Below are 27,015 nucleotides of genomic sequence, written 5' to 3' on the forward strand. Positions count from 1 at the left end.
CCGGTGGGTTTTAAAAACCCTAATTTTAGGACAACGAAGTATATCGTTCCATATGCTGCAAATTACAGTAAGTTCTTTGGGTTCGTTTTTCAAAGGACTGGTTATTTCGAGCCATTTCCTGAGCTTTTCCTGAAGGCTTTTCCACCAGAGGCTTTTCACCTTGAACTTGGCGAATTCGTCGGAGCTTTGGGCTTTTCATTCATAAATTGCCAGCTGGTTCGGTGAATGAGTTCGTTGGGTGGCGACTGGGCGGTCTTTGGTGGAAAGTGGGCGGCAAGGAGGCGCCAGTGGGCGGGGCACCTGGGAAAGCCGCATGCCACATGTTGCAGGCGCTCGGCTTTTTTCAGCTCAGTTGTTTGTTATCGTTGGCAGCGAACGCGCGGCGCCACGGACCAAAAAACCGAATCGTATCAAATCGAATCGAATCGGATCGGATCGAACATATTCAGTGATCTATATAGCTTCGGATCTCCGGAACGATCTCGCATCGAAGTGCGGCGAAGTTTTCCTATTTTTTTCCAGTGCCCATCAAAGTCTATAATTAAATATTGTTTATTGCCCGTTTAATCGGCGGAGGAGAGCAGAACTCCCTGGATGTCAATAACGATCATGCGTACGTCCCGGAAAAATAAACAATTTCCATCTTGTTTTTTGTGCTCCATATTGTATATTTACCGATGCAGTTATAGATGCCAGATATCGGCCGAGTCCATGTGTATATGTTTTTATCTACTTTATCCGCATTGTTTGTGTGGCATTTTAACGCGAATCGAAATAATAAACCCGGCCAAGATATTGACCATCTGGGAGTCCCGGGGATTTCAGATGGCTAGGTGGATATAATCCACGGGAATATGGGGAATTTCAAGACGAAATCGAATCACCAATTTAACTAAAACTTTACTGTTACAAAAAAACACAGGATATATAAACATTCCCCTTATAAAAAAGCAATAAAAAATGTTGCACTATAAATAAATTTACTCCAGAAATTGTGACATAGACACAAATCAAACTTCTTAAAATAGAAATCAAAGCCAATGTTTCTTCAAAAGAAGAAAGCATTTACAAACAAACTTACTAAGTAAAGGCGCAAAATGCGTAAATAAAACCGGGTTACATTTCGTTAATGTACTTTATTTTTGAAGTCATAGCTTAACTTTTAAATTTTTAATTAAAAATCAGTTGCATTATTATTTTATTTGGAATTCCCAAGGTAGTAGCAAAAGTTCAACCTGTGAACAAGTAGTTATAAAAACCTGAATGTCTGACGAAGTTCAAAAGGCTTGAACAACTTTTACAACAAAGTTTTATGCATTATAAAAGAGACATTTTCTGTAAATAACATTAATGCATTTATTGCAAGAAACTTTTTTTAGGTGTGTAGGAACATTTTTTTTATGTTGTGAAGTGATAAATTGCTGAATTCGAATTACAAAAAAAAGAAACAAGAAAAGGGACTGAATCAATGATTAATTGATTTAAAGAAAATGTTTAAATCATTAAGGTTTAGAAATAAAGAATTCAATTAAATTTAATTTATTGTAAATGTACACAACATATCAATCATTTTTTTAAGAAAAACTTAAAAGTGAGTTAAGCATTTGGCAAAAACCAAAATGTTACAGAATCCTTTCAATATTTTGATGATTGACATGAACTCGGATTGCCAGATTGAAAATCTAGTAAAATTCGACTGGCTAAAATGTATTTAGACCGAACCGATTTTCAATTAAAATTCCGCACCAATTTGCATATTAATTTATGTTATTAAAATAGAGCCGGCGCCTCAATGACTGGATTTTCGCTCCCTCTCATCCGCTCCAGTTTCCGGAAAAATGTCTATTTCCATCGTCCGTCGATGGGTTCGTGTTAAATTTTTGTAATAAAATGTCATTAAGTGTAAGTGCGTGGAGCCGTTTAGATTTATGAGCCCGAATGAATTGCAAACGCTTGGTCGAAGGGTAAGCCCCGAAAAGGTGGTCAAAGTGGTTGGTCCAGAATGGTTTGTGGATGGATGCTTTTCGGGTAGTTTGCGGGTGGTGCTGGGTGGAGATGGGTGGTGCTGGGTCCTTGTGGCTCTTGTGGCCAGAAAAATGGGCGCTGACCTGACAACGCCTGATGCCCCGAAACTTGTTGTATTAGTTGTAACTGCTCTCTGACAGCTTAGACAAATCCGGCCAGCCAAGTCGGCCCAGACTATATAGCAAATGGCACCATGGCTACGGGGATTATTCATATAGCCCCCAGCCAGGGCAAAACCTCACCTTTTGATGGGCCACGAAAAACAAGTGGAATGTGTCAATTATGTGGTGCAGATTGTCTCCCTGTTCCCCCAGGAATTCTATTTAATTACGCCAAAGTTCGCCAGTGGCGAACTATTCCTCGGGTAATTATTGGGTTTTTGATATTTATTATAAGCTTAGTCGGTGGATTATTTAATTGAGGTGCTTAGTTAGTTATTTTCACATTAATGCTGGAATTATTTTTGAGCATATTACCTCACTCTAAGAAATATAGTCTGCATTTTAAACGATTAAGAGAAAGAAAACTATTTTCTAATTCTTCTTTTCATATGTAAAAAATCTCAACATATTGATAAATTATTTAAATGAAATTTAATTTATGTATGATGCCATTGAAAATATTATTATTTAGTTTTGAAGAAACCACAAATGATCTTACGCTTTGCTTCTTCGCATTATAATTTAAATACCCACTCATTTACATATTTTAAACATTTTCTTCTCACGAAAGGAATTACGTCACGACTTAAGATGAGAAATACTAGCCAGCAAACGGGCTAAATTGAATTATAAATATTTGGATTAAAAGTGTGTACCTTTCATGGGATTTAATCCTAGTTACAAAGCGTAAGCTGCATGAGAAAAATCTCGACAATTGCCGGAAAAGCGGAAAAAACAAATTGTAATTCAGCCAGTCGAAAAAAGTGTATTTGTGCGATGCTGTGCTGCCCACTTACTCCTTTTTCCCGGCCCGATTTTCCACAATTTCCGTGACCTCAAGGCGCTGAAAAACACTATGCGAATATGTGGAAACGTAAGTGGAAACCGGTCCAGCGAATTTCCACTTAAGAACTTGTCGCCGACGGCCAAGTTCAACCCGAAAATGTGGGGTTATCCATTTGAGGCTCGGGTGGGGGAAATTCCCACCCCCATTTATCCCCATTCGCACCCAACTCCGATATTTCGCTTTTAGGTAATTTGAATACCGCCAGCAATCGTTATTTATGGGCAGGGGTTCTACAATTTCACTGGCTCCGCGTGTGGGTGCACTGCAGCGGATCCATTAACAGCCAGTTCCACACTCAAAGAAATCTTTGTTTTCTTTTTTAAATAATAGTATAATCCAGACCTTGAGCTGGGAATATCTATCCACATTACATAGATTTTTATTAAGCTAAGATTAGGGTTTTGATAAAGTATTTCTTCTATATGCATGTTTTATGCCATATTAATTTAAAATAAAATATATCGTGAACTTCCAAAATATAGTTATATCACAAAGTAACACATAAATAAAATATTTTATAAAATTCCAATATGTAGTTTCACTCAAAAACAATAGTTTTAATTAGTTTTGACAAACAAATTTCTAAATTAGGTACACATTAGAATTTTGTTAAATAGTGCCCAGGAAATATATTCATTTTTCAGGGTCCAATTTTTGTTTGAGTGCCTTCAAGATTCAGTAGCATCTGTGTAGGCCTTTCGGTTCGGTTCTGTTAGGTTCGGATCCACATCCACATCCATATCCGCATCCGCATCCATATCATTATCCGGCGGACGCTAATCGATGCCCCGATGTCCAGAGGGCCAATGAATTGAAGGCCAGCTATCAAGTTTCGGTTCTCCGGGTCCAGCGGAGCTTTTAAGTTGATCAAGTAATCCATATAATTTTGTGGTGTTATTTTTGAGGCGTCGCATAATTGAATTGTCCATGGCAGGCGGTCGATGACAGTGCCCGCCATAAAGGTTATGCCTCATTAGGGTTCGCTCGGCGGTTGGGAAACCAAAATCGAAAATCCAAAAACGGACATGTGCATGTGAATAGGCCTGAGTGATTGCCAAAAAATAAAAAAAAGTAAAAGAGATAGGAGAGGAAAAACAGAAGGCCGGGGAATCCCCGAAAGTAAAGTGATTGCGAGTGGGCGGGGAAAATCGAGCTCTTATATGATTGAAGTGCAAATGAAATCCCCAGGGATCAGAGGTCCTGTAGAAATACGCAGCTCGCTAATGAAGTGAGAACTCATCTATCCTTCAAAGGAAGTGGCATACAATTTAATGCGAGTTGGGTTTTGTTTTATTGAATTTATTTGGTAAAGTATTCGTTAAATATGCAATGGTGCAGGGAAAAAGCTAACTTTAAAAAGGAAATACTTCTGAATCATTGTTTAACTTCCAATTTAAACAATATATGTATATTGTAATGGTCTAAGTGCTATTATTATCTGCTAATATAACGTTATTGGCAGCTCGCTCAATAATAAAACAAACATTGATAAGCCAACTAAGGGCGTAAAGTTAACTCGCAACTCAAGGAAGTTTTCTTTGCCAGTCAAAAACTTTTCGCACCAAATAACTTTTGGAACTTTTGGGCCAACTTGAATCATATATTCCGAGCTTGTCCATTCAACAGTCGTTTTATCTAGGATTCAACATCGTGAAGTCCTTGGGATTGTTTTTTTCGTCGACAAAACGTAATTGATACTCGAGTTTAACGAAATGGGGTATCAAGTAGGTAATCAATTATTATCCAAACCAACTTTAAGCTAGTTTTCCTTATATCTAAACACTGCATCATTATGTTTCCTTCAATGATACTAAGTTTTCTGATCCCTTAAAGTGTTGTTCAACTTTTACAATTTGTATACAACTCCAACTTTTTTGAAATAACCTGAGATCGTAAATGTATTAAAGCTGTTTTAAATTTTGTTTATTTCTTTTTATAAATTTTGACTTTGTTTTTTCTTTATTGAAATAATTTTCTTTCTTCTAATTAAAGTTAACATTCAAATAAATTCTATTAATTCTATAAAGTTCAACAATTTAATAAATTCTATCAATTCTACAAGATATTTTGGTTCATAATTTTTTTTACATTCAAATTGATTGCACAATGCCGATAGTTTTTTATTTTGTGTAGGGATTGCACCTTATTTGTTCCCCGAAGTTGAGTTGTAGAACGTCTTGAAAGCACCGAATCCCAGAAATAGACCCACCAACACACCGCCAACGGCGCATATTGTGGGAAATAAATCGGGGGATTCCACCTGAGCTGATTGTTGTCGTTGTTGTTGTTGTTGTTGTTGGTGGGTGACAACTTGCCGATTGGATGCCGATGCCCTCCGTCGCAAGCTTCGATCGTAGGCATCCCTAGAATCCGTATCGGATAGGACATCGTAGGCAGCCCGGACCTTTCTGAAATACGCCACCGTCTGAGGATGACGGTTTTTATCGGGATGATAAATTAGGGCCATTCGCCTGTAAGCCCTCGTAATCTCCTCCTCGGTGGCATCCGGACTCAATCCCAGAATCATGTAGTGGTCCTCCTCCATTTTCGATTGCTTTTCAATTGTAGTTATAGATTTGATCCAACAAAGGGGTTACAAGATAATATACATAAATTTACGACACTCGTTTTTACATCCGCAATGTATTTCGCAAACAATTTTGTCTCTTTGCGATTTTTTTTCATCGATACTAGACTTGAATTAAGAATATATCGATAGTGATCGTATGCTTAAACCGTTAAAAACATTGAAGGTGTTCTCTTTAAAATTTAATTTTAAACAAATAAAAACATTTTTATCAACATAAGTCAATAAAATACATAATTTAATTATGACATAGTACAAGTTGTGCCGAATAAATTTGGAAATAAACTTACAGGCATTTTGAAATGTATACAATATTGCACTACAAACCGAAACTAAAGTTCCTTTGGGATAATATTTACACCATAAAAAGACATCTAATTAATATTATGCGTAGCTTTTTTACTTTTTTTACTCGCCAAAAAAAGGGACAGAAATTGGACAGAGTCGTATTTTTTTTGTAAAACAAATAGAAACAAGATAAAACAACGGTATTTACATATGTGTTGACGTGTGTGTGTGTGTGTGTAAGGATGTGACCTCTGACCCTGCCAAGTGGAAAAATGAAAAATGGCTAGCGTAATTCCCTGATTGAAGCCTAACTGAGAAGGACAGATAAAAAGGGAAAGGCAAATAGAAGCAATAAGGGAAATCCTTCTAGGATGCAGAGAAAGAATATAAATAAAGTAAAAAACAAAATGCAACCTAAAACATTTCTTGAAGTTCGCAGATTTGTTAAAATCAAATTCGTTTTGATGTCTTTTCCTTTACAAAGAACAGGTTCTAGTAATAAAGGTATTCAGAACTAAATATAAATATTAATTTAAGTAGAAATAAACCGATATTTGCTAGGTTAGTAATAGAAACTAAAAGTGTAGGTAATGTCCGTATTGTTGTAAGAAAACCTAGTAGAGTTTTTTCTAAAAATGCCTTAATGAACTAACCTTCATAATATACGGTGAATTTTCCCCCAGTGTATCGAAAAGCAGCTCAGAAACCGCTTAATTTCGGCAGGGCTTCCTCCGTTTGTGTGTCACATGACCTCTGACCCGTCAGAAGGGAGCGCATAGGCATTAACCATTTCGCCTCGCATTTATTTCCATTTGTATTCGGGCCTCTTGCCGCCGCTGTCAGCGGCAGTTCAAATAGCCGAACTATTGACAAATACCACCCACCATTGCCAATCATTAGACGGGGATCTTAAGAGGGACAAAGGAGGGGAATGGGGAGGGGGTGGGATAAAGCCATATCCGAAAAAGCGATGAAATGATTAATTTCCATCGAGTAATTAAGTGCGGTGAACCCAAATGAATCTCTCGAATGTGATGGTTTAACAATTAACCCACAGAACGTTTGCCTTCTTTGGCCTTTTCGCCGACTCTTTAAAAATAAAACTCCCCGAGAGATCCGTTCGATATAGCCGGTGTATCTATATATACTCGTATACAAAGATCAACAGATATATTTAACCCATTGCAAATGGGCACTTGAGCAGCCTTTTCTGTTTATCATTGGCTTCTGTTTTTATAATTCTTTTATATTATTTTTGCGCCCCTGTTTTTTTCTAATGCCCGCCCAGCCAGATTCTTGTTTACAACTTTGTTGTTAGCCAAAAACTTTTCTCGGTTTGCTCTGTTTTCGATTTCGTTTTCGGTAAGTATAAAAATTCCATTGCAATAGCGAAAATCGAACTCGGAATATAAACAGTCGAACGGTGAGGAGTGAATAAAACTTTTGGAATTTCTCAGCTGTTTTTAGTACATGTCGTAATGGGGAGAGATCCGCTTATACCTATTCCTATTCCAATTCCGAATCCAAATCCGTTCAGTATGCTGGCCAAGCATAGTTTGTTTGCCAGATAAATCAGTTGCCAATCGATTTGGAAAACGAAAATGGCCAAATGAGGTTGAAAGTCATTAAACAATTAAATCGTATTTTGTTTTTTTCTTCATTTTTATACCCTGGCAGAGCAAAGGGTATTATAATTTCAGTCAGAAGTTTGTCAGTCAGAAGTTATTGTTAATGTTCACTTAAACAGCAATCACAGCTAAGGGAAGTCGTACATTCAAATGTTATTCAGTCATATATAATAACAATTTAGAATAAAATATTATATATTTTAATTATACTGAATTCTCATCTTGAAGTTTTATCCAGTTTATGTAAAAAGTCCTATTCCTGATTTTAATAAAAATAAATCGTATTTGACTATAAAAATTTAAATAATGGAAATGGATTATGGAAGGTTATACCTTGTGAAACTCGTATTTAAATTTCAAAACTATCTGAAATTTCTCTTATCTTAAATAAAGACCTTAATTAATTAAGTTCTAAGTACTCACTGCGACTCATCCTTTGATCACTGCATCTTGTTGTCCAAGTTCAAGTGGCGTGAATTCTCAGCTGCAGCTGCTTTTCAAACACACACTAACTCCGAAACCTGAAATAAATAAATAAAAACAATTATTTAATTACTAAATTGCATTTACAGAATGCCACGTAATCACTTACCTTTTTCGGGCTTCCGGTGCACTGCATCCCGGAGTCCACTCAATGTGGAGTTATCTGCAGTGAAGCATATTTATCCAAATTTATTGAATCCCAAAAAATGGTACCTCCTCTCATGGATGCACTGCATCCTGGAGTTGGTCCATAGTGGTGCCGCCGTATGGTTGATATCAGGAGAACAACCCACACATCTGTTTGTCCAAGTTCAAGAGTGGTGCTATTCTTTTACTGCAGCACAAATATAAACCCGGAAACCTGGAATAAGTAAATAAAAACAATAATTTAATTATTAAATCTTATTCAGAGAAGGCCACGTCATCACTTACCTTTATCGGGTTTCCGAAGCACTGCATCCGGGGGGTCCACATTCGGTGGAGTCACCTACAGGGAAGAAAATTTATTGGTTCCCAAAAAATGGTACCGCCTCACATGGATGCACTGCATCCTGGAGTTGGTCCATGCCAGTGATGCATTGCATCCCGGCGCCCACTCAAGGTGGACTTCCCTTACCCAAATTTATTCAACTCCAAAAAATGGTACCTCCTCACATGGATGCACTGCATCCTGGAGTTGGTCCACAGCGGTGTTGCCCACAGGGGGCATACTTATCCAAATTTATTGAATCCCAAAAAATGGCACCTGCTCACTTGGATGCTTGACGCACTGCATCCTGGAGCTGGTCCATAGGTGGTATCGCTATACAGGCGATACCGTAGTACAACACACACACCCGCACAGCAAGAATCCGAAAAAGTTCCAGAAGGGAACTTCCGGTCAGTCCGGTCCACTGATTTATGGGCCAAAATCAACGCCTATCCCATGAGGAAATGACCAGAACAAGTTGGGAATTACAAAGGCGGTGCATTAACAGCGGGTGGGCGTTAAAAATTTGAATTTCTCATTTATGATGACGTGGCACATATTTAATGTAGTTAATTATATTAAAATTAAAAAAATGGTTATTAATATTTTGCAAGTAATATGTTGGATGCATCATATTGCATGTTGCAGCATGTGTCAAGTGAAATGTCGCATGTTACATGTTGCATGTTGCATGTTGCAAGTTGCATGTTGCATTTTTAAATCGTTTTTCATCTTGTTAAGTTAAAGTACACTTTTCCAGTTTCATTAATTAAATTTAAATGAAATAAATTTTAAGGTTGCCATAGAGTTGATTGATAAGTAATAATTTTATCATTGTTGAGATACGATTTATGGTTATATGAAGTTTATAGTTTTAAGATATTATTCACAAATTAAGAGCTCTGATTCATGGATGATCTAATAGATATTGATCGGTGAACACAGAAAACGGACAGCGAGAATCTCGAGTAATGGACAGCGGACATCGAACTGCCGACAATTTGTTTACTTTGCCGTCGAGCACAATTGACTTCTATTTTCGTGAGTTCCTATTAGGTTTTCGTTTGTTTTAATTGCTGCCCCAGCCCAAAAGACTCGGAACTTTCACCTCTCGAGGCTTCTTTCGGCCACGAAGTGTAAGGGTCAGACAGGATAAACAAATCCGATTCAATTTCGAGGGTGGTCTGTTCAACTGTTTGGGTGTGCTTGTGCACTGCGAAAAAAAGTACTACTATCCTGGGCAGGAAATGGAAAAGGAAAATCACTTTAAAATTAGTATAATCCTTTTGTTTATACAGTTTGTTATAAATTAGTTATCTAATCTTCTTAATCAGTTATAGTTTTTAAGTTGACAATCTTATAATCATATAATTTATCATTTAATTTTATAATAATTAACTTATTTTAAACCAGTTTTTTTTTATTTTAGAGTTTACAATTTAAACACAAATTAATATGTGAAATGATGAAATGATTTTCCTGTGCATAACAACTTTGTTTCAAAGAATTCTAAGGCAAAATGCAATAATTAAGCCCCTGGCAAAACATCCTTTCATAATTTCTGTTTCAAGGTTTTCCACAAGAATTAAAAAGGATTTTTAATGCTTTGTTTGTGCTGAGGAAAAATTCCTTAATCAATAAGTGTCTAATGGGTTTGAGCTGCAGTCTGCAGAGGTGCATCCCTTTGATTGGCTCAATGGGAATTTATGAGCTACAAAGTTGTAAAAGTATTTTTTCCGACGAGCTGGATGCACTCCACAGATGGGCGTAAAAATGGGTGGGAAATGTGGAAGTGGAAAGTGTGGGGAAGGAGGAAGCGGGAAGGGGATGGCTCCTTGCTGAGATCTGGATCATCAATCATTTCAGTAGCCAGACGAGTCCAAGCCGCACACATCAAACATTTCAATTTGCCGCAAATGTGTTGACAAAACGTTGATACGCCATCGGCATTCCCTCGGTTTTCCATTGGAGGGGGAATCGGATTGGATTGCAGGGGGGAGGGAGGAGGTCCATGTTCCGGTTATCCTTATCCCTATTTCTGTTCCTAACCCCTGATCCCCACTCCCCATTCCCCATCCCCAGTGGACATTAGCAACACGTGTCAAGTGCACAATGTCCTTGTCCTTGCTTTCGGATTCTGGATGCCGCACTTAATTACACTTTTATGGAGTCGCAGCCCCTCCGCATCATTTCCATTTCCATCGCGGCAGTCCTTCTGCCAATCCTTCTGCCAATCCTTGCTCCTCCAACGCCTCCATCCGTAATTGCAATCCGTTGTTCTCTCCGCCGTCTGAGTTATGACCTGCAATGCAATCGTCCATCCGCATCCGCATCTGCATCCGCATCCGCATCCAGGGGTCCTTGGTTATCCGGGAACTGCGGCCATATGTTTTCGACTTGCAGGAATTTTCCATTTGTTGATCTAATAATATGTTTTTAAGCAAATTACGGACAGTCCTTTTGAAAACCTTAATCAGTTTCAGCTTTTGGATATTTAAATTATTTTATTTCTTCAAAAATTATTTTATAATAATCAAAAGCTTACGCATACTTGTGGGTGTTTCTTTTTCAATATAGTTTGGTACTTGCATTAAATTGCCTTTTTTGTTTTAAAATCAAATTTAAGTTTGGGAACTTTTTACATATGTCCTTTGATATTATTCTCTCATTAAAAACATTTTTTTTTTTACCTTATCCACCAACGCACTTTTATTTATATTACTAGATGTTATTATTGGGTGTGGTCTTTCTTGTTTAAGCCTTGAATCGCCACGCCAAAATACAATTTCTGTTTGTTCCATATAGAGTAAACAAACTTCGATAGTCCCATTCCAACTTAAGCTCGATATATCCACGATTCGATTTAATTTGATTTGCATTTGTTTACCTTTTCCGTTTTCGCATTATAATTAAACTTTTTGTTCAGGTACGTTATTTTTTCCTTCTGTCTTTTTTTGATTACGCCTTTTCCATTTGCTGTCGTGGCATCGTGTCCATCAGAAAGTCACCGAGTCATGATGATGATGTGGATGATGCCTTATCGAGAAAGCCAACAAGTACGTCAGGATTTTCCGGGCAGGGGGCTATGGATTATGTCGTCGGCGGGGGAAAATGGTGGAAAAAGTGTCCTGCCGAACGGCAAAAAGGGGGATTTCACGGGCCATTTCATCGCCATTGGGCCACAAATGTACTGTGCGTAATTTTTATTACAAACAATTTTATTACACATTTTACATATTTGCAATTTACAATTCCCAACTCCAGATATCGAATATTCCCCCGCCCCCCGCAAATATCTTCGTCCTCCAATCGATTGCGATTCCATGTGGGGGCTGGAAATTGCGACGCATTAAGTGCAATCGTTAAAAATGATAAATGCACTGACAACAGCCTCAAGGGGGTGGTATATATGTATATATATGTACATAGATATATATAACTATATTTGTCCATAAGCGCGTGTTGAGTTTATCTAGTAGAACATCAATGAGTAGGCCGAAAAGTGCTCCTCCTCCTCCATCCACTCTCTCATCTCGCTGTTCTGCTAATCGGATGCTAATTAACCCATTTAATTGGTTAAACAAATATTTCGGCCCCATTTGCTAAAGAAATTTATGGAGCCATATCGGCAAGAACATCTGTTTGTTTCGACGCGTTCGATTTTGCTTTTTATTCTTTTGCTGCTTACGCTTGTGGATTCCCTTTGGCCATAAGTTGTACAAATTGTTCTGGGATTTCTACATTTTCACTTTGAATTCTCGAATTCCAATTATGTACTTCCTGGGCGCTATTTTTGTCTTGGCAGTAACCTTTGAAAATTATCTTTAAAGTAAAGTGGAACAAATATGTTGTAATGAAAAGTAATTTATTATTTCGTAGGAACAAGAAGCCAAGAAATAAAAACTTTTTGAAGTCCAAATTGAATTTAACATTGTTTTTTAGGGTTTTAATAATAATCTAATTAATTAGAATTTTTATGTCACCATAGATTTAAATTCAAATTTCGATAACAAGCACTTACCAATCGTTATCCCTTTCAGATCACCTGCCCATCACAATGCTTCTCGCCATCCTGCTCACACTCGCATCAACGGTGGCGGGAGGAGCTGAAGGAGCGACAAGGACGGCAACAGAAACATCGCGAACAGGAATCGGAACGAAACCGGAAACGGAAATGGAATTGGTGGAAGCGAAGGAGACGGAAGCGCCCGTTCGCGAGGTGATATCGCTGCTGGGCATGAGCGATGCGATCGAGTCCGTTATCCTGGTTCCGGATGCCGACGACAAGTGTCCTGGCGGATACTTCCACTGCAACACGACCGCACAGTGTGTGCCGCAGCGAGCGAACTGCGACGGAAGCGTCGACTGCGACGACAGCTCCGACGAGGTGAACTGCGTGAACGAGGTGGACGCCAAGTACTGGGACCACCTGTACAGGAAGCAGCCGTTCGGCAGACACGACAATCTTCGGATTGGCGAGTGTTGTAAGTCTTGATATCCTATATAAAACAATTCTAGAAAAATTGTATAAAATTCATCTTGAATTTTGAAAATTTGTTTTTAAGTGTGGCACAACGAAAACTTTAGCTGTCCTTGTCGGGGAGATGAAATTCTTTGCCGATTTCAGCAGCTTACCGTTATACCAGGACGACTGCCGCAGCATGATCTGGCAACTCTGTAAGTACAGTTGCGTGTTTTATAATAGTAACTTGAATTTTCATAGGATATTTGACTAGCTTTTTCCAATAATAAAATGTATTCTTTAGCAAAGTTATTACTTCTTGTAACAATTTTTTAAGTCCTCATGTTTTGTGCACATTTTCTTACTTTACAGAGATCTAACGGGAAACAATTTCGAAATCATTCATGAGGACTTCCTCAGTGAACTGCCAGACGTGGAAAGCTTGTAAGTCTCTTCTAAAATACTTCCCACCTTAGTTATAGTATTTTAGTCACTTTAAATAGTACTTAGCAAGTAATGGCTGGTTGGGTGTTTGATGACGTTTCGTTTTCTCCAAAAATAAACGAAGAGATGCCAGATTGCTCCGGTGGCACCGGCCTTCGGGTTCTTAATTAAAACGGAAATGCAACCAGATGACTCTGACTGCTGCAAGCGGCTGCAAGCGATGGGGGATGTGCAACATTTAAGGGGATGGGGATGGACACAGGATGAGAACCAGGATATAACATAGCAGACCAGTCCGGTCCAGACCAGACCGCATTGAATATTAGCGACATGCTGTGTCCTTAATGGTGCCTTTAAGTAGTCCTCGTCGTTGTCGTTTTCGCTGGCGTTGTCTTTGTCGTTGTCGTTGTGTCAGTATCACTCGTTGCCATCACACGCCGGCGTACATACAAATTACATACAAGCTAGGCAGCCGGAAGGATAAGCCAGGAAGGACTCCCCTGCGTTCTTCGCAGAAGCGGAAAACATATGCAGGCGGTAGACGGAGACAGTTTATGTGTCACTGGGCCAAAGGACATTCTGGCCCGGCTTAAAACAGACATTCGTGGTGCATGTCGTATCGCCAGTCGTTGCAGATGGACAGCCACAGTCCTCGAAAGGATTCCTCGTGCTCTGCAGTCTCCCACACGATCTAGGTATAAATTTAAACAGTAAGTTACTACACGCAGAGAAAACAAGTTAGAGAGTTGGAAATACCAAGATAATATACATAATTTATAAGGAAGAAAATATACATAATAAATGCAGGGAAAAAAGTCAGAAACTCAAATAAACCAAAGTTATATTTTAATCAAAAAAATGTAATATTTATTCAGTATTTTTATTTAATAAGTCATTGATTGAAATGTTGTTCTTTTTTTGATAACCTTCAAAATTGTATGATGTATGTTTTTTTTATTAGTTAAACAATTTAATTTCTGTGTATGTGATTTCTAAAGTCTCTTGGTGTTGTTTAAGTCTTTACAAAACTAAGCTCAAATTGAAATTAGAAAGTTTCCAGGAAGCGGAGTTTAGTTTCTTGCAAGTCCTCGAGTTACCATCTGCAAACCGCCAATATGCAGAATCCTTTTGCGGAAAAAGAGGGCGAGGGAAACCAAGATACCGAGATATTCGGATTGCACCACTTCGCTTTTATATCCCAGGGATATTTTCAACAAGTCATTCAATTGCGCACATTTATTTTTCCACGATTTCGTGGGCAGATTGGGTGACAATGAATTTTTAACGACGCCTCGAAAACGAAAACAATGTTAACATTGCCCAGAGGCACGAACTTTTTTACATTGCCATTTTCCTACGAAAAAGTGGGTGAAGCTTTGCTTTTTATTGTTCACTTGGCCAATATCGTGAAAACAAATCAAGGAGACAATTACTTCTCTTCTATAAATAGCTTGACATTTCTGTCCACAGGTTTATCCCGCATTTAGCCATAAAAACTAGATGCAAAACAAGAACAGAGGAAAAGTACAAATTTATTGGGCCATTAGGTACGTAAATGGAGACCAGACTCCACTTCAAATACATTTTCCAGCCACAAATGCTGGGAATTGCCATTAATGGTTTTAGCACTTCAGTTTGCAAGGATTTATTAAATAAAACAATAAATTCACAACGGGTTCCGAATAGGAATAAACCTTTCAAGTGTTTAACACATTCGAGAAAACTCTTTAACCTTTGAAACTTCAAAATCTTAAAAACTTGGGGACTTTAATTTAATTAGTAAACATTTTGAATTAACCAATGTTGCATTTTTATAAAGAATAACTTTTCAAGTCACTTTCTACAGAATTTATTGAATTTAAATCAAAATTCACAATGGAACACATAAGAAAGTAAACACATCTTTAGTGTTTAAGTAATTCAATTAAATCCCTGTAAGAGCTGGGAAATATAAATCTTTTAAGTATACATTTTAAAATAAATAACAAATTAATTCATTGGATAAACTGAGAGTTCTCGGCTCCCTAATGAAGATGAGATGCAAGTCCAACTTGGAGCTCATCGCTTGTTAGCCCCGTATTTGCCCATCCAAATGAGCTGCGAAGTTTTGGGGGCCAAAAACAATGACACAAGGCGAACAAAGCGCATTATTATCCATATCTCATTCGAGGGAAAAGGAGGATGAGGGGGCGTGGCAAAGTCTTGAAAAGTTATGCTAGCTATGGAAGTTTTTAGCCGGCCCCCCATTGTGCAAAGTTTACAATTGAATCTCGTATTTATTACGTTTTATTCACTCGAGTGTCGCCTGTTTCTGTTTTTTGTTTTTTGCTGCAGAGTTCTGAAGTTCTGCTCAATCCGTGAGATTTCCTCGCATGCATTCGATCGCCTGGCGGACAACCCACTGAGAACCCTGTAAGTGTCCTTTATAACTATCCTCACAAAGTAACCTTTACCATCATCCTTTCTGAGTATCCTTTCCCAGCAACGTGACCCACTCCCCACAATAACTCATAATTAAGTCTCATTATTTATGTGCACTTAACAGTTTTCTTTCTTGTTTTTTCTTCTTTTTTTTGTTTTTTAAAGTTTATACAATATTTATTTTTCACACCACCCCACATTTTTCACCGCATTTCGCCTCGTCTTCCGCTGCAACCGATTCTTTAATAATTTCCCCACTCCACTTTGTGCTCGTTATGTCCTTCCAGTTATATGGACGATAATAAATTACCGCATCTGCCGGAACACTTCTTCCCCGAGGGCAATCAATTGAGGATTCTGTAAGTGCTGTTCACTCGATATTCATTAACGCGATATTCGTGCAATTTCCGCTCAATTTTAACGCCGCCTTCTTTACGATCGATTTCCGGATGCTCCGCTTAATATAATATTAGCTAATTGTAAATGGGACAATTGTGGGTTAAAAAAAATATTTGAATTAATTATAGTTTGAGATCTTTATTTCACTGAAATGGAAAATGTATATTTTAGCAGGAACTATGCCACAAATGTTTATAAGCACTTTTTAATAAATCTAAATATCATTTATTTTTAGTTGAACAGGAAAAATAATTTGAGATTTGTATGGGGAAATGGGAAATTAAAATTTAAAGCCACAAATGTTTGTAAGCGCTTTATAAGCACATAAATCTAAATCACATTTATTTTTATTTGAACCCAATAAATATTAAAACCACTCCCGAATAACCCATGTATTAAATAAACATTACTGCCTCGGTAATTTATTTTCATCCATTGGCTTAGCCGATATAATAAAATAGAAAATACGATTCCACAAACGATTGTCAATGGAAAAATGCAAATAAGGCATAAATCAAATTAGGCAAAAATAGCAGTAGCTTGGCTTAAATTTCCACATTTAAGCACTGCACAATTTTTGCAGACTTCACAAACACGAATGCATTGAAAAGTTTTGAAAAGGTCGCAAGGATATGTGTACAGATATGTTTGCGATTAAAAGCCATTATTTTTCGGACAGCCCGAGGTGCTAAATGACAAAAATCCAGTAATTGGCAATAACCGTAGAGGGTCGATCATATCGGAATCCATATGAAATTTGGGGAAAAACTCGGAAAAGCCCACACATTGTCCGATGCTAATCGCAAACCACTGCTGTCAGCCCGGCAAACTGCTCTGTTGGCCCATAAAGTTGGCCCATTGTGGCCGGGTTAAAGCCAGCCTCTCGGCCAATCGACTGACAATGTCGCACCGCACATTCTTGTCTCATTGTTGTGGCGCTTTTCCCATTTTTCCACCCCCCACCCCCCTTCCACGGCCGCCTCGGATTTTCCTTTTATTTTCCTCTCCCATTTTGCCACGCCGCCTCGAAGCATAAAAATATTAGCACAGACGGTAAAAAGTTTTAAGCTTGTTTTGTGCATTGACTCGAGCGGAGGCTCCACCGCCACGCCCCCTTTTTCCCACCTCCAGCGCCCCCGAAAAAGACGAAGCACAAGAGCAAAAACAAAAACAACGCCAGCTGGCAAAGGGCAAGCGGTAAAGGCCAAAGCAAGGTCAAGTTCGCTGCCGGCTGTGATCAAAACGGATTGGCATTATAATTGGCGTTATACGCATTATTGCACTTTTGTTATTTTCATATAAGCCCAAAGCTAAAAAGTTTTTAAAAATCTCCTAGATAAATTAAATTTGTAATATTTAAAATAAAATATATATAAATATATACATTTTTTAAATAAATGGATACTATAGAAAAAGCCAAATCAATGAAAAAGTTTTTACAATTACAAAAACAGCAGAAACAAACTCAGAATATTTAATATTTTTATAGCTAATGCTTATAATTCGATAGGTTATATCTTGATATCAGCCATCCTATAAAGATTATTTTAAAGTATTCCTTTTAATAATTCTACAAAATCATAACAATTTTAGTACATATACAAAAATATTCTTCAAAATTAATTCATGGCAATCCTGTTTAATGCTTGTTGTAAGAATATTTAATTTATTTATTTATGTTAGTAAAGTACACTTATAAGTTTTTAACCCTTTACATGGTGGTGATGCATATCTGCATCATACCGTTCAAATTCAATTATTTTTCAACGGGCATTGCAAAACTGTCTGAAATCTTTTTAATGCAGTTCAGAAACTTTCGTTTTTTATATAACAAGTGTTAGTCAGTCAGAATTCTGTCTAATATTCAACAGCTGATTACTTTTCTCGCCAATTTGGTAAATGTGGAAATCTGAATTGGTTGTGCAGTTTCTCATCCAAATATAAATAACAAAAAAAAATGTGTAGTTGATTTAATTTATATTTTTAAACAAGTAAATATTATATTTAGCTATATCTTGTCGAGTTTTTGTGTTTCTTGCATTATAATACGAATAAATCAACAATTTCGCTTTGTTGCAGATATGCATCAAAGTAGCTTAACACATAAAAAAATACTGCAAATTGTACGAACTTCACTGGATTCTCCCAAACGGAGTGCGAAAAATGTGTAGTTTTTTTATGTTTAAAAAAAAAAATAATTGCTTTAAAAAATTTAATTTAAATTGACATATTTAAAATATAAATTACTATATTTTAATATTGAATGAATGTTATTATCTTTCTAAAACACATATTAAAAAAATTTTCCCCTTAAGACCTTTTGATGCAGAAATGCATCACACCCCTTTTGTAAAAAAAATAAGGTAAAACCAAAAAAAATTAAAAAACTAAAAAGAAGTGTATTTTTTGTTTTCACTTATCTACCAAACAAAAAAAAAAATCAAGAAAATCGGAGTTATTGCCATGTAAAGGGTTAAAAAGGGACTTCCCCTGACACAAAATCCACTTGAAATGAATCATACCCGTTTGAATTGCCCTGCCAAATAGACAAAACTGCCGGTGCACGAAAACACATAAACAACTCAGTTACACATTTGCGGCGGATGGAGGAGAGCTCCGGATTGCGGATGCGGAGGAGATCCGTACTTCGGCGCCACCGAAATCCGGAGGAGCAGCTGCACTTGGCGTTGCCCTGAAAGTTGGCTCTGTCCGGTTGACAGTAGTAAATACTATATAGTAAATAACGGACAGAAGAACTGAACAATTTGGCAAGGGGAACAGGCAAGGAATGAAAGGTGTCCCATTGTGGGGGAGCTGCCCCTTTTTGGGGCGTTTGTTACTTGCGCTTAATGGCTAATTAAAATCAAGATATATGCGCCGACTTTTCACTGCCTGGATGCAATTGCAAGGGGCTTTTGTTGCCAACTTTTTCGGCATTAAAATGTGATTTTTTATCTGTTTCATGTGCTTTTTTTCGACTGGGGTCAGAATTTTGGCACGTAACCGCCTGCAAACTCTGAAACGAACCGATTTCCTTAATCTGCAAAATCTGCAAGAGCTGTAAGTACCTATACAAAATCCAGGAAAAAATTACACACTCCCTAATGGGATTATAAATATTTGATTTCAAGTGACCTGCGCGATAATCGAATTGAAAACTTTGAAGCTGAGGTGTTTGAAAAGCTGGCCAACTTGGAAATGCTGTAAGTAACACCTTTAAAAATATATTTATTTCTAGCTGTAGATATAATAGTTTACTGTTTTCTGAAGCTATCTTAACGAGAATCACTTGAAGCAACTGAACGCGAATACATTTCCGAGAACTCTGCTAAAACTGCTCACTTTGTCCTTGGCTCACAATCAGATCGAGGACATTGCCGCCAACACATTTCCCTTTCCACGCCTCAAATACTTGTAAGTAGAAAAGCGGGGAAAAAGCGGTGAAAGTGGGAAGAAAAGCAGGAAAACTGGGAATGGATGAGCTACTCCCCTCTATGCGACTACCTATAAATATATCAATCTGTTTGCCGATTGCAGATTTCTGGCTGGCAATCGATTATCCCACATACGAGATGAAACCTTCTGCAATCTGAGCAATCTACAAGGATTGTAAGTTGTTTAAAGTTAAGAGAATAAATCTTAAATTACCTATAAAACATAGGATTATTATTTATGGAATTTAGTTAAAATAAAATTGAAAGAAAATTTACAAATTATTCAACTCCTTGAGCAAGTTTTAAATTATTCATATGTCATAAGAAATTCTCTTTATTATCTATAACTTTATTTTAAGATCCATGAAATATTCTGTGCAATTTTATTAAGATTCCTATTAGTGGAATCTAGTTACTAATTAATTCTTACCATCATATCATTTCCTTATCATATTAAAATAAGTATTTAAGTTCCTCTATTTTCAAACACTTTTTTACATATTCATGTTATTAATTCCTATTAAAATCTTCTTACCACCTTCATTCATTTAAAAATTGTAATCTTCAGGTATCTTAAGTATCTCAAACACTCTCTGAATTCGAGCATACCCTTGGGGAGTCATAACTCCAGGGCATCGAACAAACAAGTGTCACTCCTGTGACCTCTGATGGATTTTTCCTTCTGCTCGGCTTCCATCTTCCACATCTTCCACAAAACCCGTGACCAGAGGACTTCGGGTCTTCTGATTTCTGGTTTCTGATCCGGAGTGGAGTATATTGATAGTGGGGGTCAGGGGGAAAGGGGATTGGGGAATGGAGAAAAGGGAGACTGCGGCAGAAAGTGTCATTTGGATTTATTGCCGTTTAAGTTTCGCCCGGGTTGAGGAATTTAATTTATCAATAATGCCAAGTGGAAGGGGCGGATTTTCCTTAAGCCGAGTGGAATGCAAAGCCAAAAGCTGACAGTTTTTCATTTGCGAAAAACTAATACTAGTTTTTAGACCCCCACAAAAACATTCCGCCGCTTTCATGTAATGCATATTGAGGAGGCTTCGACTTTTCCTGAGGAATGATTTGATGCAGGGCAAAAATCAAAAGAGATTTCCTACAAGGAATATCTGGGGAAAAGACGGACAAATACCGGATACGTGCCACGGCATCGCTGCCCCAACTTTAATGATGAAACTTTGAGCCCGGTGCCAGGACCTAAGCTCCTTTTTTCCCCTCACCAGCCGACCAATCGACCAATCTCGAATGCAAATAAGCATAGGGGCAAAAAAAGCAAGCAAAAAAAAAAAAAAATCCAGCGAAACAATGCTTGGCTTTTATGCCCTGGCCCATAAAGCCGCGTTGCTCCAATGTGTTAACCATTTCAGCCAAAACGCCTTGCCTTTTTCTCAAATTTCACTTACACAAAAAAAAAGTGGGAAAAAATGAATTAATTATGTACGAGCTAAATAATAATTAGTCAAATGTTGAACTCACACATAAGATTGGATAAGCTTTTACTTAAAATATTTTATGTTTAAGATAGTTACTAGATAGGTAATATTATCAACCCAAAATAAAATGCAAAACTAATGAATATTTTTATAATATCAATAATGATAATTCTACATCTAAGATAAATAACTAGGATTATATGATACATAAGACATTTTTTATATTATTAACTTTAGAAGTTAATACTTCTTACGTTTACCTTGTACTTTGAATTATATATTCCTTGTTTCTCATTCACTTACCCGTTTTTGTTCCCTGTGCAGGCACTTGAACGAAAACCGCATCGAGGGATTCGAGCTGGACGCGTTCGCCTGTTTGGAGAACCTCAGCTCGCTGCTGCTAACGGGCAATCGCTTTCAGACCCTGGATCCGCGGGTTCTGCGGAACCTGAGCAGCCTGGATTACATGTGAGTAAGCCGCCAGCCAAAGGCAGCAACCATTCAATCGTAATGAGTATGGCACCTGAAAGAACCATCTTTATCTGTCGTTTGCAGTTACTTTTCGTGGTTCCATTTGTGTAGCGCCGCCATAAATGTGAGGGTCTGTGATCCCCATGGCGATGGCATCAGCAGCAAGCTGCACCTCCTGGACAATCAGATACTGCGAGGCAGGTGAGTGAGCTAAGTCCCGTTCACAAGATGATTTCGATTTAATCAAGCTAAGAGCCCTGGCAAAGAAGCCGGCAAGCCAAGCCAAAACCAAACCAGTTAACTTGTGGGCGGGAGTTTGGTGCAACCGCACTGGCTTCCGTTCGCACTGCGGTCCGTGTGTAAATCGCATTCATTAGACTGCAATTAAATCATTGTCATCATTGTCATTATGGCCCTTGAAGTCCGCAATTGCAAGTGCAACCGAGCTTGCTTGCAATTAGAGTGCGAGCACTGCATTGTTCTGCCTAAAAGCGAAATTACTGAGCACCGGAGTGCTCTATAATTTCGCAAATACGAGCTTATATGCAAAATCAGTTGAATGGAAAATTCCAAGACGCATAGGTACTCCCACAAGTCATTTCTTAGTTTGCATTCCTAAAATCCTACTGGTGTCAGTGTGTAATTAGCATTTATTCAAGGCGTAAAGGTGATTAACTCATGTATCCTTAAGTCCCACGTTGGGCGGCAAATGTTTGCTTTTGTAACTAACGGTAACTAACGGTAACTAACGGTAACTAACGGTTAACATACTACATATTTCTTTTTAAGTAATAAATCATTTAATGTTGCACTTCATCATGGATCTTGAGAAAAAAATGAATATGCGAGCCAGCTGGGGTCACGAAGAGTTAGGGGTGATCAATTATGATGCGACAATCATTTAATTTGCGTTGAACTCCATAACCACGTGGCTCCACGTTGGGCGCCAATCACCCGCTGTTCAATATTCCGGCGCTAATGGGCCAACACCCCAAAATCGGGCCTTTTGAAGTGGCTAGACCTGCTGTCTAAACATTAAACATCCCACCGGTATTTGGTATTTTCGCCAAGTAGCTACTTGGCAAGACAAATAAGTAGACACATCAACAACTGGGAAACTGGGAAACTGAAAACTGGAAGCTGGCAACCGGCAGTCACTTGTCATCAGGTCTGCTGAGTGATTATCTGGCTGCCTGCCATCGCCTCATCGTCGTCGTCGTCGTCGTCGTCTAGGATGTGTTCCTGTTGAAAATGAAAATTACGTTCCTTCCATGTCGGTCTGTTTGTTTGCCATCTACAACATTTTACACACACTCTGCATGCCGTCGTCTTCGACTTCATCCCACATCCACATCTTCATCTGCAACCCGCCCACACTTACGTCCTCATCTTCCTCTCACATCCACATCTTCATTTCGAAAAAAAAAACAAACACCAACATGTGCAAACACACACATACAGACATACAAACAGGGAAGGATGCTGGGATCCAAGGATATGGTGCCACAAGGATGCCGGTGCCAGCGAGAATTTACTTTTGTGCTTAGTACATTATTTCATTATTCTAAGTTGACGTTTTCATAAAAATTAAATACTTTAGGTTTTCAACTCGTTGGCGTGGCTGCCGCTTTTCCGCTTTTCCGGCTTTCCTGGCTCCAGTTTCATTCCGTTGCTCTCAGCCCGGTCTATGCTTTTATTAGCCACCTGGATTCCCAGCCTGGGTTAACAGCTGCACTCCCGTCCAAAATGGGAGAAAGTGGCTGTAGTGCAGAAGGGATAACTGAGAGAAATTTGCAATATTAATGCGATGTTGCTGCAGGCGGGGAAAGCCTGTTGTATCCTTCGGTTCGTTTGATTAGATGACCCCGATTTGTTTAGCATTAGAAGAAGGGAAAATAACACAATATTTTTCACGTTCTTTGTACTCCTTAAAGCCTTTTGTTAGTCAGTTTAAATATTTATTATAATTTGGACTCATTTGCTTGGGTGACCTCGATTTATTTAGCCCAGGACAAAGAAAAATCGTGTTTCATGATTTCCCTTAAATTAAAGTGTTCTTTGGAGAATATTAGTCGCTTTAAGCCAAGGCTTTTATTGTTGTATATTATACGATACATTTCTTTTAAATTTAGGCAACATACAAAATTTAACTGTGGGGTTTTTTGTCTGCCCCACTCAATAAAAAACAACAGAGATTATTCTCGGCCTTTTAGGAATTTTACAAGCTTCGAAATGATTACAGCTAAGGTTTATTCCCAATGGCGCCAGACCTTTGCCTTTTTCCGCCTCTTGTTTTTCCCCGCAATTTCTTCAACCGTATTATAGAGGATGACCTTTGGCAGCGGCCGAAGAAGAGGCTGCAACTCCTTTTAATTTAATATGCATTTAGTGAAATTGGCGGCTACCCCAGGTTGGCATTAGGCGTTAGGTCAAGTCTGATGATGGTCAATCATCATCAAACCCCGAGTGGTGCCAATGAATGGGGAGCGGTATGTGGTGGGGGGGGCACTTGGCACTAACATAAATTACAGGTCTCTCCACCTCAGGGAATCAGCATCATTGCTAGTGGCCATAATTGTCACTGAATCGGGCTTTCTGCTCCTGTGAATGTCGAATGCCGCCTCGTCCTTTGTGCCTTTAACCTTGTGCTTTGTGCCCAAGTCTCGTAGCTCCACTCAGAGGCGGGCATCCTTGGCATCCTTGTGGCCACACCTCCCCGTTTGGCAGAACTGCAGTAATGAGACACCCGGCCAGGCCAATTGCCAATTGTGCGGAGCCACAAACGCAGAGGTCGAACGCAGAAGTACAGCAACGCAGTAGCAGAAACACTGGCGGGGAAAAGTATCGGCCCCGCGGGGAGGACTTAAATTTCCTTTAATTGCCCGAATTTATGGCTAGCGGCAGAACGACTATTGTCCAAAGTCAGGGTCACCAGCTATTCTCTTTATTTTTCCACGCACACGCAAAAATAGGCAATGACTCGACATTAAATGGGGCTGCTCACAGGTCAAACACACATGACACTAAAATTGGAAAAGGTTTACTGATCAAAGAGAGGATTTTTTAAAATGCCATACAATTTTTTTTTAATTTTTAGAAATAATATAGAGAGGTACAAAATGATCAGAATAAATTTGTAAGCTCCACATCATGAAAAATAATAATAATAATAATGTTTGTACTTATAAAACAGAATTTAAAATAGTTAATAAAACATATATTTTATATATATTATATTAATTATATATTATATTATATTAATCATTACCAGACGGTAAAATGAGGATGTTGGTAGTTGCTAGATTTTTCTTGCTGTACATATTTTTCCCATTTGGGTGTTTATTGGGTGATGTCCTTTCGAAGTAGTACTATACATAGTAATTTATTAAGCATTACGTTTTTCGAATTTTAATAATAATAATGATGATATTTACGAAATCGCCACCATGTCCAATCTGATAATGAAAGCAACCCAAATGACCGTGTCTAATATTCTCCGTGTGCACTTCCTTCCCCTTTTGGCCAGTGTCTGGGTGATGGCCTCGATTGCCGTGGTGGGCAACCTGCTGGTCCTGCTGGGCCGCTACTTCTACAAGTCGCGGAGCAACGTGGAGCACTCGCTCTACCTGCGCCACCTCGCCGCCAGCGACTTCCTGATGGGCATTTACCTGACGCTGATTGCCTGCGCGGACATTAGTTTCCGCGGCGAGTACATCAAGTACGAGGAGGCGTGGCGCCACAGCGGAATCTGTGCCTTTGCAGGTGCGTAACCCCCAAACCGAACACCCAACCCAGCAACCAACTATCCAAACAAGCAACTTCTGTCTGCTCCTTAATGGGATGCTAATGTGAATTGTGTATCCGCCGCGTAGGCTTCCTCAGCACCTTCAGTTGCCAGTCGTCCACGCTGCTGCTCACATTGGTCACCTGGGATCGTCTGATGTCTGTGACGAGGCCCCTCAAGCCCCGGGATACGGAGAAAGTTCGGTGAGTGCTGTGGGGGTATACAAAAACTTTGAAGATGTGACGGAACGATATGGATTCGGAGGAGGTGGGTGGTTAAATCATATTACAGCACAATTAGGGGGTTGGCAAGTAAATTTATTGTTTTACCCATTATTTTAATTAGTTTTTCGTTATCCTCGAGAGCTGCATTGTTGATTTGTATGCCACTCAAATATCAACCCACAGCATTCTGTTTACCTTACAAACTTTGCTTTTGAGTTTGTATTTGATTTCGTTTTGTAATAACAATAATATACTCATCCATTAAATAAAATGTTTTTCTGTATAGAATTGTCTTTCGACTGCTGTTCTTGTGGGGCATTAGTTTCGGATTGGCTGCGGCTCCACTTTTGGCTAATCCTTACTTTGGAAACCACTTTTACGGCAACAATGGTGTCTGCTTATCACTGCACATCCATGATCCCTATGCAAAGGTGATTATATAACTTGAATCATTCCATTAGCTCATTATACAAATTAAATGATTATTTTTTAGGGCTGGGAGTACTCGGCACTTCTTTTCATCTTCGTCAACACGTTGTCACTGGTTTTCATCCTGTTTTCCTACATAAGAATGCTGCAGGCAATCCGAGATTCCGGTGGCGGAATGCGGAGCACTCACAGCGGTCGAGAAAATGTGGTAGCCACTCGGTAAGCTTAAGCGAGTTGTAGTAAAAATTCCCTCTTAAATATGAGAAAAAAATTAAATACATTACTTAACAGATAATACGATTGTCATACCCCTTAAAGAATTTAAAAATGAATTCACTTTACAATCAAGTTTTCCCCTTTTAATATTAAAACAATGTACATATAATATTTAATAAAACCTGTGCAGTTAATTTAAGTACCTATCCTTGTTCAAGGGTAAATACTTTAATACTTAAGGAATATTTTACTAATATTTAAATATGATATTTACATTTTTATATTTATACAGCTTCGCCATTATTGTGACCACCGATTGCGCCTGCTGGCTGCCCATAATTGTGGTCAAAGTGGCAGCTCTTTCAGGTAAGAATTATGCAAACTAGACTAGACAATATTAGTAATTAATTGCACCCCACTTAGGCTGCGAAATCTCACCCGATCTTTACGCCTGGCTGGCGGTGCTGGTGCTCCCGGTGAACTCGGCCCTCAATCCGGTGCTCTACACGCTGACGACGGCGGCCTTCAAGCAGCAGCTGCGCCGCTACTGCCACACGCTGCCCAGCTGCTCGCTGGTGAACAACGAGACCCGATCCCAGACCCAGACGGCCTACGAGTCCTGACTAAGCGTCAGCCTGGCCCACTTGGGTGGCGGCACGGGCGGAGGAGGATCGGGGCGAAAGCGTCAGTCGAACCGGCAGATGAGCTATCTGTAAGGAGCGAAACTGGCCAGGAACGAGCAGCACGAGATCAACAGACTTACATAGAAATGGGGCAAGAGGGCGGGTGGCTAAACCATTG

The 27,015-nt window shown here is 38.7% G+C and overlaps 2 protein-coding genes across 3 annotated transcripts; one reads left to right on the forward strand and one right to left on the reverse strand.

Moving 5' to 3' along the window:
• The first annotated feature begins 375 nt into the window (after positions 1-375).
• Positions 376-26,997, forward strand: LOC108095575 (relaxin receptor 2). Of its 2 annotated transcripts, XM_017196725.2 has the most exons (18): positions 376-613; positions 12,529-12,972; positions 13,054-13,165; positions 13,323-13,394; positions 15,729-15,806; positions 16,103-16,174; positions 19,203-19,274; positions 19,346-19,417; positions 19,485-19,628; positions 19,752-19,823; positions 21,415-21,558; positions 21,646-21,762; positions 25,088-25,323; positions 25,434-25,548; positions 25,856-26,000; positions 26,063-26,217; positions 26,507-26,580; positions 26,638-26,997. In XM_017196725.2, the coding sequence occupies exons 1-18, from the start codon at positions 595-597 to the stop codon at positions 26,835-26,837; spliced, it is 2,343 nt and encodes a 780-aa protein (XP_017052214.1). In that variant the 5' UTR covers positions 376-594; the 3' UTR covers positions 26,838-26,997. The 2 variants fall into 2 exon arrangements, with proteins under 2 accessions (XP_017052214.1, XP_017052215.1); XM_017196726.2 differs by lacking the exons at positions 15,729-15,806; positions 16,103-16,174.
• Positions 4,931-5,707, reverse strand: LOC108095578 (chaperone protein DnaJ). Its single transcript, XM_017196731.2, has one exon. It carries the CDS (start codon positions 5,576-5,578, stop codon positions 5,177-5,179), a length of 402 nt encoding a protein of 133 aa, XP_017052220.1. The 5' UTR covers positions 5,579-5,707; the 3' UTR covers positions 4,931-5,176.
• Positions 26,998-27,015: the final 18 nt, after the last annotated feature.

Source organism: Drosophila ficusphila, unplaced genomic scaffold, assembly GCF_018152265.1.
Source record: "Drosophila ficusphila isolate 14025-0441.05 unplaced genomic scaffold, ASM1815226v1 contig_198, whole genome shotgun sequence".
In the NCBI taxonomy this organism is placed as follows: domain Eukaryota; kingdom Metazoa; phylum Arthropoda; class Insecta; order Diptera; family Drosophilidae; genus Drosophila; species Drosophila ficusphila.

Coding starts and splice junctions, on each gene's coding strand:
- LOC108095575 (XM_017196725.2), top strand. Junction 12,973..13,053: donor TCTTCGGATTGGCGAGTGTT/GTAAGTCTTGAT, acceptor TTTGTTTTTAAG/TGTGGCACAACGAAAACTTT. Junction 13,166..13,322: donor CAGCATGATCTGGCAACTCT/GTAAGTACAGTT, acceptor CTTACTTTACAG/AGATCTAACGGGAAACAATT.
- LOC108095578 (XM_017196731.2), bottom strand. CDS start 5,578: ATGGAGGAGGACCACTACATGATTCTGGGATTGAGTCCGGATGCCACC.